At 41.7% G+C, this 13507-nt stretch overlaps 1 protein-coding gene across 1 annotated transcript in view; it reads left to right on the top strand.

Moving 5' to 3' along the window:
* Positions 1–13507, top strand: part of CSMD2 (CUB and Sushi multiple domains 2) — a 324356-nt gene that overhangs the window by 153498 nt on the left and 157351 nt on the right. Inside the window, 2 exon segments of the mRNA XM_050909729.1 lie at positions 639–751; positions 7597–7674. Coding sequence (XP_050765686.1) covers positions 639–751; positions 7597–7674 — 191 coding nt within the window.

The raw sequence follows: 13507 nt of genomic DNA, 5'->3' as shown, positions 1-13507 counted from the left end.
AAAAGAAAATTGTTCTCGCAATCCTTTCTCTTCCTCAGTTAAAATAAACATTTTTTTTTTTTTAAGCAGTGTTAACCAAGTATATGAAGACAGGAACTGAATAAGCTTGAGAGTCAAGCTCATCTTGCATACCTTCGGTGTCGCTTGTCCCCTGAGATGATTTTATGTCATTTCTGTGTGATACCAATAAGATACAAAAGGTGCTAGAGCTACGAGGCTCTGTTACTCTGGGGAAACACGTAGAGCTCCTCTAGTTCAGAGCTGTTCTGTACCTTCCACTCATTCTTTGCGGTGCAGGAGAAGACTGGAGCCTCCAGGCTGTCCAGCTGGACCCATTTCATTTGTCTGGTACCACGGCATTGTGAGTACCCAGCTCAGCCCCCCATATCCGTTGCCTTAGAAGGAAGGAATGGAAACCTCTGTAATTACAAATGTGTAACCGTCAGATGGGAAGACAAGCAAAGGAATGCATGCATAGAAACAACCATGGGCTGTATGGGGTGCTTTCTTTGAGCATATGGTACTCATGCAGGATTTCCTGTATTCATGTAGTAGGAGGATTACCTGGAAGGACACGTATTTGGAGTATAATTCACAATCATAGTAACATTTGGTTGTTATTGGTTGGTTTCTTGCAGGTTTACTGGAATGAATTTGCCTGCCCCGGTTATCAGCAGTAAAAATTGGCTGCGGCTTCACTTCACATCGGATGGCAACCACAGGCAGAAGGGGTTCAGTGCCCAATATCAAGGTAAATGCTTACTGCCCAGTCTCACTATTCACAGTCTGTGTTTAGCCAAACTTTTTTTCCCTGGGAATCTACAGCTAACTTCCTGCATGATCCTTCTGTATCCTGTTAACATTAATTTTCCAGCTGGGTATCCAGGCGTTGTTGTGTGGAGAGCTACTGTTCGCAATTGCTGGCTACAAACACTTGAGAGCCATAGGAAAATTCATTTGCGTTGTATGCTTCATTAGTAGAAGTAGATGTTCCTTTACCTGCAGTTTTGCAGAACGCACTGTGTGGGATATGGCGATACAGACAGGGTGCCACCAGGCGAAGGGCAGTCGAGAGTCCCACAGAGACTGTGCCTGCATTTACACTCTGCTGAAGTAAGAAGTAACTGAGCCTGTTTTGAATGAGGTGTAAACTGTTCTGTATTTACTGGTCATCCCTAGAAGGGTGGATTTCAGGATTGGGATCTTAAGATGCTGTTGAGGGAGAGGAAATGCTTTGGCACACGAGTCAAGCAGAGAAAAGACTCGTGTTCTGGGCTTTGTAGGCAACCATGGCTAACTGCAGTTCAGTGCCTCCTGTTTGGGACCAAATGGTCACGGGTTTGAGTGGGTTCCTTAGAACTGTTCACACCATTCTCTCCGAGGGCTTTGAAGGACTTTGTGGGTGCAGTGGCGTAGCATTGCTTCAGGTGGCTGGCTCTGGAGGCAGGATCAGGGAGAGGGAAAGTGAAACAGGGAAGGAGCAGGAATGACATCCAGTTCCTCATCCACTCTCCAGAGGTCTGAGTCAGCGTAGTTCAGTAGCTTTCCTCCAAAGAAAGAAACAGGACTTCGAGAAAAAGTACCATAGCCCTAGACTAACAGGAACAAAGGGAAAGGGAGAAGAGTTTCCTTTGATAAATCTGCAAACTTGCCCTGTTTGTTCCCTGTTTGTTTAGCCTTAGCAATGTTGTCATGGCCTCAACATGGACTTTGCTTTATGAATCACCATTGTTATTTAACTTTCCTTGCTTTCCTTTAACATATAAATTACTTTAAGAAAAAAACCCTTTTTTTTCTGTGTAACACAAATGACTGCATGCAGCTGATAGCTTTTGATATGACATTTTCCTTTGCTGTCATGACTGCTGCTTTCTATTAAAACACCTGTCTGAATCATCCTTTTTTCTTAAATAGAAAAGTAAAGATCAATGTTGTAATTTCCTCTGATTAGATAAATGTCAGGGGGCTCTAATCTAGCACACTCCTTAAACTGTTTTGTTAGATATAATGAACTGCGCTTTTGTGTATTGAGTGTTTAAAAGATGAACTTAAAAATGTGCTCTTGAAATGGCATTGAAGCAGGACCTCCGTCTAGCTGGCAAAGGGAATCTGACACTCATTCTTCACACATTTGCTGTTTTTTGTGGAGTTTGTCAGATTCTTTTCATCTGTTAGAAAAGATTTCAATACTTAAACAAAAACAAAACAAGAAGCAAAGCAAAAAAACCCGGGGATAAAGGCAAGATTTTTGTAGTCAATGGAATCTGTGTCCATAGAACATTAAAGGTGCCAATGCAACTTCAAAAAAATCAGCATAACCCTTTTCAGAGGAACATGACCTTGTTTCAACATAAATATTTTAATATGGATTAATAAAATACATACAAAATAGGATATGTAATGCCATATAAAGTAGAACAACTAAAATGTGTTTTTCAGCAGTAAAGATGTAAGCAGACCCCAGGATTGTCCAAGAGAAGGAAGAGAGGGTTAGGATGAATCTAACTTTTTGTCCGTTTTCTGAAGATATGTATATACACCATTTATTAACATTCTGTGTCCTCTGAGACAGTATCTGGCTTTGCTGATACTATAAGAAAGTAATTTCCCTTCCAGCTTGTTTAACATTGATACTTAGTTTTAGCAGAATGCCTTCTGTGTGTTCTATTTCACTTTTTCTAATCCATGCCTTAGTTTGGAAGTCTCTTTATGAATGTAAAAGCAAGGTTAGATATAATCAGCCTGTATTCAGGTTTTCTTTATGTTGAATACAGTAAATTTGTTCCCTTCCAGGGAGAGTTAAAATATTTTTCTGTTTCCTTTTCCCTTTTATGTAAGATGAATCTTGCTTTCTTGCAAATACTTTTTTCCCCACACTACGTAAAAGCAAATGAAAGGGACTGTAGAGAAATCGGTGCATTGATCTTTGTTTCTTCCTCCCACTCCTTCTACGTTCCTTCCCAAAAAGGTGCCGTGTACCTGCGGGTGGTAAGAAAATAAGCTAGAAGTGCTTTATTTGGGACAGGCAACGGTGCAGGAGTTAGAAGCCAGGTATCCCCTGTCATCCCCTGTGTTAGCATAGCGATGAGGTGCTGTAAATGAGATAATGAAAAAGCTGCTGAATTTAAAATGATGCTAAACAGATCTAAATAATGTTCTGGCTGGTGTAGTCTATCTCTCCACGTATTTTATTACATAAGTTGGATCCCAAATTGCTTTTTAGCTGATTGTTACCAACACATAATTGCATCTTTTATTGATCTCCCCACCCTGTTCCCTTCCCCTTCTGTCCTCCGCCCTCAGGTAGAAAGATAAATGTGGGCGAGTTTCAGCCCGTAGCACAGTGCAGAATACCAGCAGACCTGTCGCCTTTAATAATGGTCTGATGAACTATTGCACATACTGCACCACATAAATAGCTTTTAAGGATATGTGTATATCTAGAAGTACATATGCTTAATTTTTGACAGATCTGCCAGTCTTCGTCTTGGAGCACGCCTTTGGGCTGCAAAGGGGTTAGAGCTTATGCTGCGCAGCCTGTTGAGTCTCCTGGGCGATCCTGAGAAAGAGGCAGAGACAGGAAAATTCCGGTGCTTGTTGCAGGCTCTGATTCCTAAGGAACCGTTGCTTAGGCTAGCTAATGGAAGGCATAAATAAGGAGTTTCAAAATGGTTGCATGTGAGGGTGTTTCTCGTCACCTCCAACTTGAAGAATCCCTGTAAGCAACCTGCTGTAGTATCCCAGATTATACTAAAACACCCCAGCAGAGGAAAAGAGATTCAGGCAAGTCTGTATTTAATAGCAATCCCCCAGCAAGGGGAACAGAGGTTCGTGGAATAGATTTTTGCTGAAATGCTGTTTTCCAAATTAAAAATAAATAAATGTCTCCTTAAATTCTCATTTAGAGCAACATGAAATGGTTTAAAAGAAACACCCCAGACTGCCTGCTTGCTGCAAAAGCTTTGTAATGTCATCTTTCAGATTTGACAGGACACTGAGTATTCCATTAGATCTATCAGATACGTGTGAGCAGCAAAAACCTCTAGAAAACAGAGGAATTTCTGTTCATCTAATTATCCTGACACAGTCCTTTGTAGTACTGTTCCACATTCAAATTTATAAACAAAATAGATTTTCATATACCAGATTTTTGAGGGCATAGAGTTAGGAGAATTGTTCTTATTTATTTTTTTTAAAAAGCAAGTGATACTGTGTTCTGATTTGTTCTGATCTAAATTGAGTAATTTGTAAAGCTTGACTTTCATTATTATGTCTCCATGTCGCAAACAAAATGAAGGATTAAGAGGAGAGTATATAGTGATCTCTCTCTATCAATTATTGTTGAAAGAGACACGATGCAATTAGGGGAGTATATACTTTACGGGTAATGCAGTTTAGTCTCTGTATTTTAGGATTGGTTCTTAGTAATGAATGTCTGGTTTCTGCTGCTTGTTTTCATTACTGTTGGGTGTTTTGGAGCTCGGCTTTCCATTAGTCACAAATTTGGAGTGGGACTCTGTCTGTTAGCTGGGTTCTGGAAGGCAGGAATGAATGAGTGAACCTTTGTTATTAAGTGTGTCCTTTTAAAAATTTGCAGTTGTGTGCCCAGATGTGTTGAAGCCATGAACTCTCCGTACTGATTGCCTTCTGCTGGACTTTGGGATGTTCAGCAGCCCTGTGAAATCAATGCAAGTTGGTGTAGTTCAGCAGTCAGTGTGCTTGACGAGAAGTGCTGACCCTCCCAGGGATGCATTATCCCGTCCGCGGTGTCAGCATCAATAGTGTGTGTGTAGGGCATACGTCAGTGATTGGAAAGCTTTGCTTGTCCTTTAAGGCTACAGGCTTACTTTATCATGCAGAAATCAACAGACTTGTGCTTTTCTCTGTGTGGCTAGGAGAAAGATCACTGGTAATTGTATAAAGTAACTTGCAAGGGAAGTTGCAGAGAATATAAAAATGGAAATTATTTTTATAAAGCTGCTCTCTTACTGATGGTGCCCCAAAGCACTTTACAGAGCAATGAATTAGATACTGCAAAGTCATGAGCCATTGTACATCCTGCAATAGCTCAAATTTAGCCTTAGGTGCTCGGGCTTGGCTGTATTTTATTGACTGGGAGGGAATATTGGCTGTGACTATGAGGTTATCCCTGTACTTGCTTGGAAAGTGCCAGAGGATCATTAACTGCAGCATTATGGAGAGTAAGCAGAACAGGACCTCCTCGGCGCTTTATCCCAATGACAGCTGGAGTGCTGCACTGCAGCGTCAGCAAGAGGCCGGAGAGCCCCAGCCTTGGTGCTGCGCTGTCCTGCGTGCGGATGGAAACCCCTCTGGGCAGCACTGCCGGGTCCTGCCGAGGACCAGGACAGGGTGGCTGCGGCTGCGAGAGCGGGGCAGCCTCCGGAGGCAGAGGGGATTTGGCTTCCCCCACGGGAAGAGCAGTGATGTGGGTGCAGCCAGGCTGATGGCTGCTCCCGCTGCGCTGAATAAAAGGGTGCTAGGGCTGGGGGCTTCGCCCAGAACATCGTGGTAGATGTGACCCCTTCTGTTATGCTGCAAAAAGGCTGTGGAGTGCCTGTAAGGACCCTGTGAACTCTTCCCACTCCTTGTCTAGTATTTCGCTGCAAGGTGTTTATCTCTTGCTGCCCTGAGCCAGAGCACAGCTGAAATGATTGCTGGCTGGCGGTTGTTATGCACGGGCAAGAGCCCCGTAATCCCGTGGCCTTTAGTACAGCCTTTCATTTCTCATTTGTGTTTTAAAGCTGTCGCTGTTCTAGTTGAAGCAGAAATAGGTTCCAGACTTGCCCCCAAAATGTTAGCTTTGGTAGCCCCATGTCCTTTTTTGGTCCCTTGATAACATGTTTGTTAAAAACCTTGAGGTCAGACTACAAGTATCCTGGAGTTGTTATACCGTGACCTAGAGGAATATGTGGCTGTTTGGGGCGTTCTGAGACCTGCTGCTTTTCTCCTTGTGCATTTGCAGGTGGATTTACAGTAAAAAAGAAACAAGTATGTGTTAGATTTGCTTTGAACATGGCATACTGTTAATTATTTTTCCCCTCTCAAAACAAAAAAAGGCAAAAAAACTTCCAGCAGATTAAGATACTAATATTAGTAAGAAAGACATGAACAACATAAGCTTTTTTATGAATATTTTTATGCTAATGTGGACCTCAGTTTGAAGTTATAACCGCTTTATTTAAAGAGAAAGCAAAAAGCTGTAACCAAATGATGAACAAAAAGCTCCAAGCTAGCATCTAGCTCAGAAAAGCACTACCTTAGGTAAGCTTCAAGGAATAATGCTTGACATCTCCCTGTCTGAAGCTCCTGCAAACAGATGTTATAAACAGATTTTTTTTTTTAAGCCAAAAAAAGCATGATTAAAAAAACCTTGTTATATCGGTAATTTTTCTTGACAACTTTGTCTTAGAAATGTGCTAATTTAGGGATGAAAGTATGACAAGATAAAGAACAAGAAAAGAACAGTTTGAAGTGGAAGATGGACTGTTTTTCTCCATAGATAAGGACTGGCTCATCAGAAAAAGGATCCTATAAAGTGATTTGGACATCATGCTTTCTGCTGTGAAGTTGTTCTTTAACCACATTAACTTCAAATATGCCAGTAAAAATTCTGTGTGTTAGTCAAAAATATCTGTGTGTGTGCTGCAGGAAGCCGTTGTCTGTCTCTCTCTCTACCAGTATCTACATGGTTTTGACAGTGTGGGTTTTGTGCAAAACCCTCTTGTGTAGAGCACCTCGGTGGCAGCCAAGTCAGATAATAAAAACAAATAGCTGCTCAGGTACACGGGGCATTTTCATATTGCAAAGAAGGATGGGACTCTCCTGGCGATGGATGGATCGAAATCTTGTTGCTACCCTCATATGTATTCTCATCTTCTGGATGAGGTTTAGAGCAGGGAGGTAAATGGTCACAACAGGACCTCTGGTAGAGTCCCCATGCTGATTTTGTAATTGATATGCCTGTGGCTACTAAGAGTGGGTCTGTAAACTTATAATTCTCTTTGCCAATAATATTGTTTTAATATGGCCCTTTTTTGTACTTTTACTGCCTTTTTGAATCTACTATTTATGCAGATCACGTTTACAGCTTTTAGGTTATGGGGTGTTCATTGGAGTGCTGTATTCCCATGGAAGCAGAGAATGGCTTTATTGTATGATGTATTCATGGAAGAACTGCATCAGTAAAACTGGGTGAAACTAACTCAGCATTTTCCTCTCAGAATCCCTGAAGTTTCTTAAAGCTTCCCTTTTGTCTGTTTCCCATTTTTAGTATATTAAGCAAAATGGCACGGTTACAGAGGGATGGGGGTTTTGTGCCCCATTTTTATATTAAAATTGGGTCAGCTTGGCTCAAATCCCCAAAGACACTAGTCCAGACCTAACACAGTAAATGAAAAGGGGGCCCTAATGGTTTTGAGGGGTCAGGATTAAGTTGCCTGAGCTGTAAGGGAAAGAGGCCGGGTATCCTGCAGCGTGGGTGGTGTACAACTGTTCCTTCCTTTTCTTTTTAAATAGTCCCTAATGCTTAGCTAAATCTTTTCCTTTTTTTTTGCTTTGTTTTAAATCTCTCTGTAGTCAAAAAGCAAATTGAACTGAAGTCCAGAGGGGTGAAGCTAATGCCCAGCAAGGACAATAACCAGAAGACATCAGTGTGTAAGTTTTTTTGGCTCCTCCTTACGCTATCTTTTGTATAATGATCTCCTTGAGCATTTCATTTGACTTTCCAGTAATCTCTAAAACTTCGTCACTCTTAAAAGTTTTAATGCTTTTCCCTCTTTCCTCTGCATTACTGCATCACTTCCTTCCAGTGCTCTATTCACAAGCATATACTAACTCGTTGAAGTGGGAATGGAGGGGATCGGTGTGTGTGCATTTAATATATACTGTATGCTTCCTACTCAATGACAGACTGGGGTTCATGATTTCTGTCATCTTTTAGTGTGGAAACTGTCAAACTGTAAGCAATTTTGAAAACTGAATCGATGTTACTATTGTAAAATTAGGAGTACAGATAAGGAACCAGACCAAAAAAGACCTTTTAGAAAATCTACAGAGGCAATAGCAGTCTCTCTCTCTTTCTCTTTGAATTTTATTTAATTGTCCCTGCAGAAAAATCATACCACTGCTGTGCAAGAGCTTATAATGCTGATTTTTATGGTCTCCCTATTAGTTACTCACTTTCAGCGTATCTAGCGGTTGATATGTTCGAGGCATGCTCAGAATGTCACTTTGTCACTGCTGTGTTTTCCTCTTGCAGGAAGTGAATCCATTAGGTCCATTCATCTTTACATTAGGTTCTTTTCAAATCAGAAGCAAGACTTGTAGTTTCTTTATGCGTGTGAATCTGGACAGACCACTGGGCTCTTAAGGGGACTCTAAGATTAAAGAGGAGGGATCCGAATTAACTTGAGTTTATATTTTATATGAATTCAAATAGGGCAGAATGTAGCATTTTTTAAAATAGTTTTTAGAGGAGAGGATATAATTGCTCATTTTGTTGCATAGTCCATTACACCCATCAAAGAGGTACTGTTTGGACATTTCACTCGTTTGAATTTCGGGTGCAAAATTCAGTTAAGAAAAATGGATGAACTGAATTTAAAACATCACTCGCTGTCTGTCTGAAATGAAAATGGCTCACTTCTAGGCCCACACGAGAGTGCTTATAGTCTCCAGTTTTTCAGGAGCAAGGCCCAACAAGGTAACTAACTAGCAGGATGTAAATTGCCCAAAATCTCCAGAGCAGAAAATGGTGGGGTGTGTTTAGAGAAAATTAATTCAATTTTAAGAAAAACCCTGTATGCAAGACATTCCTGGTTGTATGATATATTCTTGCCAAGAAGAATTTGATTGTAATAAACATTTCAGTTCACTTAACTGAGAGTGAAATTCTGTTGGAAAATACCACTAGCTTTGATTGTGTGGGCACCGGAGACAAAAGGATGTGTTTGGAGTGGGATGTCTGCTATCTTGGATATTGGGGAATATGGGGAAGGGAGTCTTCACCGAGTGAAAAATGGTAGCCTGGTTTGGAGTCATTAGTTTACTGTATATAAGTATTCTGATACTGAGAATGTATAGGATTCCCATTTCTCCTTCCTGGGAATGCTAGGCTGCTTCCCTTGTAGCAGTTTTACCTGTTGCTAATGAATGTTGCTAATGACCATTGTCAGCACTATCCCTGCCGGGGGCTCCGGGGAAAGGCGCCGAAGGCTGAGTAAGAGACAGCAACTGAACTTTCCTTCCTAGCGTATCCTGCTCTGTCCCGGTCGTGCTCTGCTTTTGAGGATAAAAACATAGCAAGTTCTTGTTGCCTCTGCTGAGTTTATCCTCACCCAACGGAGAGCAGGCTCCAGTCTTTGAAGCTGTCAATTCAGCATCTTGTGTAGTGCTAAATCTTGTCATATTTGATAAGGCAAAACAGAGCATAGGAAGGCAGCTTAGCCTGAAAGCTATTAAGCTATAATAATATAGATGGTGATAGTACTGTGGCCCAAATTCCTTTCTGTTACCAGCATGGTGCTTGCCACAACCCCTGTGCCTTCAGCTCCTTCCATGTGCACTGCTCTCAGCAAGGTCTGGATTGTAAACCCAGATTAACCTCTATCTTGCACAGCCTTCTGCTGTCACACTTCTGTTACAGTAAATTTTCAACTTCAGAAATGCTGATTCCGGAGAAGATGTCTCCAGAAAATGGTTCATTTTCAGAAAATGGAGCTCAAAATATTACCTTCTTTTTTCCCTTGGTTTTTTTAATTTGCATGACTAGCCATGCCCCTTCTTCTCTCAAACTTTCATGAGCTTATGAGTCTGCATATGCATCAGAGAGAATTATACAGGTGGGACAGGCTGATTAAAGATCTGTGAAGTTTGCTAGTGTTGCTCTTATTTCATCTGGCTCGAATATCAGAAATTTAGAAATTTCTGTGTCTCTTGGTAATAGCTAGAGCTATGCCGTGCTTTATTTTCAAAGGCTTTCTTACCAGCACTGTTTTCTAGTGCCCTTTGCACCTGTCCTAAAATTCTGCCTTGAAGAATCTGTGGCCACGTGAGGCAGCTTGCAGCTGCGTGCTTAATACCCTGCAGGTCTTGCAGAGGATTTCTGGTTTGCTGGATGGACGCTGTGGTTAGCTGCCAGATCCTACCTGGCCAGATTAAAGCCTGAATGTTTCATGTGTCTGAATGGAGGCAAAATGTAGTCACATAGCAGCTGTTGGTACTATTTCAGAAAAAGAATATATAAAAATACAGAATTTTGGGGGGCGGTGCTAATTGTGTTCGGTTGCAGTCAAACATGTTTATTTGAAATTGAAATCAAGTGCCTCGTACTGTTCACCATCCCTAAAATTACTTGGACATCTTGCTTTAATCATTTTTAGAGGAAAAATAATACAGCTCTGGAGAACAAGATGTAAGAAGTAGTTTTAAATTTTAGATTGTATTTAGGAGATTATTTCTTTTATTGCATGCAGTATGTAAATGTGTATATTCCATGTTCACACAGTGGGAAAAACATGGTACTTTGCTTTTACAAAACAGCATCAAAGTTGCTTTTCTGACCTTTGAATGAGGCATACCGGATGATGCACTGCTGGATATTATTGGAAGGGATTGTAAGTAGTGCAAGTTCTGTGTATATTCAGATTTGTCAAAATCTATTTTAGATGTACAAATGCAAAGTCATTTTGGAGGTGTTGACCAGTTTTAGGTCTCAGCCAAGTGTATGGAAGCTTCTAGGTATTCAGCATTGCAGCAAGCCTGCTTTCTGCATCAGATGTTGAGGTGTGAATGTTTGTATGGGGGTCCCTGATGTACTGCAACAGCACAAAGTGAGCGTTGAGCAACAGAGGAGCCGGCCTTGGGTTTCTAGCACTAGGCAAAACAGCTTTGAAAGAAGCTGTGTTTGGTTTAAGTAGGGCATGCTGCAAACACAGTCTTTGCCAATGGTCTTTAAAATCTGAAAGTCTGTAAGTGTTTTTGAACTCGCATCCTTCTGAACTATTCTGAGATAGCAACAAGATGTGAATATGGGTTCAGAATTCCCCAAGTAAAAATTTTGCAGCTGGAAGTAGTTTTCTCCAGTGTTAGGGCCTCAGAGCCCAAGTCTGTACCCTTTTCACACTTGCGTATTGCTAGGCATGTGGGTATTTAACGTCTGGATCAGTATCACTGAGGTTCTGGAAATGCTTAACGTTTGGTTGCTGGGTGCTGAAGGACCTTTTTGGATCGGAAAGGCGGCGAGCACTTCATTGGGGTGAGCGTGCTGTCAGTAGGTCAGCTCTCCTGCTTTTAGGACTGAATTTTGTAACCCGTTAACTTGACCAGATGGTTGCATGGAGTAACTGCAAGCCTTAGCATGATCATAAAGATTAACCTTTTTAAAACAACTAATTACTGGTATGATCCTTCCCTCCCCACCCCCCATGCCAGTAGAAAAGCTCACTTGCTTTCACTGTATTTCTCATGCTGAGAAATGTTGAGTCTTTGTAAAAGCTTTTTAGATGCTGCTTTATTTTGTAGTTCATATTTTACATTCCTAAATTCAATAAAAAATTGTCCCTTGGGAATCTATCAGTGAACTTCCTTTATTAACATAGAAGCAAGGAAGGTTCTCAGTTCTTTTAACAGATGGAGTAAATTACTGTGACAAAGCAATCGTAACTGGCTGTTATTGACTACACGATGAGAAGGAAGTTGTTGAAAACAGGAGGAGAATGACGGGGTGGCAAACTAGTTCCATGGTTTGGGGGAGAGAATCCTTGAGCCTATAATGTAGAAATTGAACAGTTCATCACAGTTTTTAAGATCTATTGTTTTCCTAGTAACCTTGAAGAATTCATTTTGGAGTACTACAGCCCAGGCATAGATCAGTCAAACCTTCAGGAAGATGAACACAGTACTGACAGCAAGTTCTCAGCATAACAAATATGGTTTATAACCTTTGGTTTAGTTATGTCCATGTGTATGTGTTTAAAACAAAAGATTGAAGAACAAAAGTTTCTGTAAGTGACCATCTAATCCATCTTCTCCTTTTCTTTTGCTCTCCTTTACATTTACAAGTAAAATGCCCCAACTATCATGATACGGAGACATCTTTCCTTTCCCCCTTGCTCTGTTTTATCTTATCTGTTCTCTGGTTTATCTACACGTGTTATAGGTATTAATAAAATGCTAGCTAACAAGAGAAGAACTGGTTTTAGTCTTCAGAAATGTGATTGATAACTGACAACCTGCCCTCTGGGGCTTGTGGGTTTTGCTGGTCATCTGTGGCCTTGCTTCCTCCCGAAGCTTTGAATCAGAGGCTTCGAGGTTCACTGTCATCTGATATGGGGCATAATAAATGGATGTGATACCAGTGCAGAGCAACTAACACGGGCATAAAAGATGTTGTCTGGATAGTCTTTTGACCATGGGAGAAAGATTTTGATGTGGAAAGGCAATCTGGTAATCCACTCTGCAAGGAAGAGCATGCGAGTGTTTGAATGCAGACATATCTGTAGAAGCTGTGTTTGTGCATCTGTACGTTATAGGCACATCTCGTTTAGTGTGGTTTTACTCTGGAGAAGGTATAGAAGTAAGATGAGAGATCTTAGCACTTGTCCTTAAATACCGTATGGACTTGTGACATACAACCCTAGTTTGTACTCTCTATCCTAAGCGTTAATTTTACTTTGGAGATATCTGTATGCACAGTCATCATACCTGCGTAGGCAGTGATTTAAGAAACCCTAAGGAAGACGGTGTCACCTATGTACTTCCTTCAGCCAACCTTTCGTTTCTCAGAAGCAGCATATCATTTCAAGCACTAGCAGAAGGGCTCGTGGAAGCTGGTGATTTCATTTGCAGAAGGATCACCAAATTATTTTGCATCTCTGAGACCTGCTGGAGATACCTGCTCCTGGAGCAGGGTTTTGTTATGGCTGCTTCAGTTATTGGGGCACTGCTGCTGAAAATATCGGAGTTGAACCCCTGCTCTGGACAGGAGTTTCTGACTCTGGTGTACGTTCAGAATGATCAGAATCTGTGAAAGGTGGCAGCAAAGCTTTGTAGCTACAAAACGCAGCTATCAAAAGATACCGTGTGCCGCTTTCATGCTTCTGTCTCTTGCTGGTGTCTCTGTCCACGTGACTGAGCTTAACGCGAGGTTATGAATATGCAAAAGAGGGAAAACAATCTCTCAGGAGCCTGGTTTCCCATAAAGCTCTATCTCCATTACTCTTGTGCCCTCAAATGCATGGAGGAGACTGCGGAGCACCGAAGTGTCGTGCTGAAACGCTGAGCCCTGTGCAGCGGCAGGGACGGCCCCAGCCCTCCGGGCCCTGCAGGCAGCAGCACGGGGGCTGCGCTCGGCGCAGGGGCTTGGCTCCAGCACGGTGGGGTGGGAGGTGGGGTGGAAAGGGAGGCCAGCAGAGACAAAGGCCCTTTCAAAATTGAAGGGCATGAGATGAGACGTTAGTGCCTATAGCCGAGGAGGCGGCCAGAAGCT

This window comes from Gymnogyps californianus, chromosome 22 (assembly GCF_018139145.2).
Source record: "Gymnogyps californianus isolate 813 chromosome 22, ASM1813914v2, whole genome shotgun sequence".
Taxonomy (NCBI): Eukaryota; Metazoa; Chordata; class Aves; order Accipitriformes; family Cathartidae; genus Gymnogyps; species Gymnogyps californianus.
The sequence above is the reverse complement of the archived record's forward strand: the minus strand, read 5'-3'. Positions and strand labels throughout refer to the sequence as shown.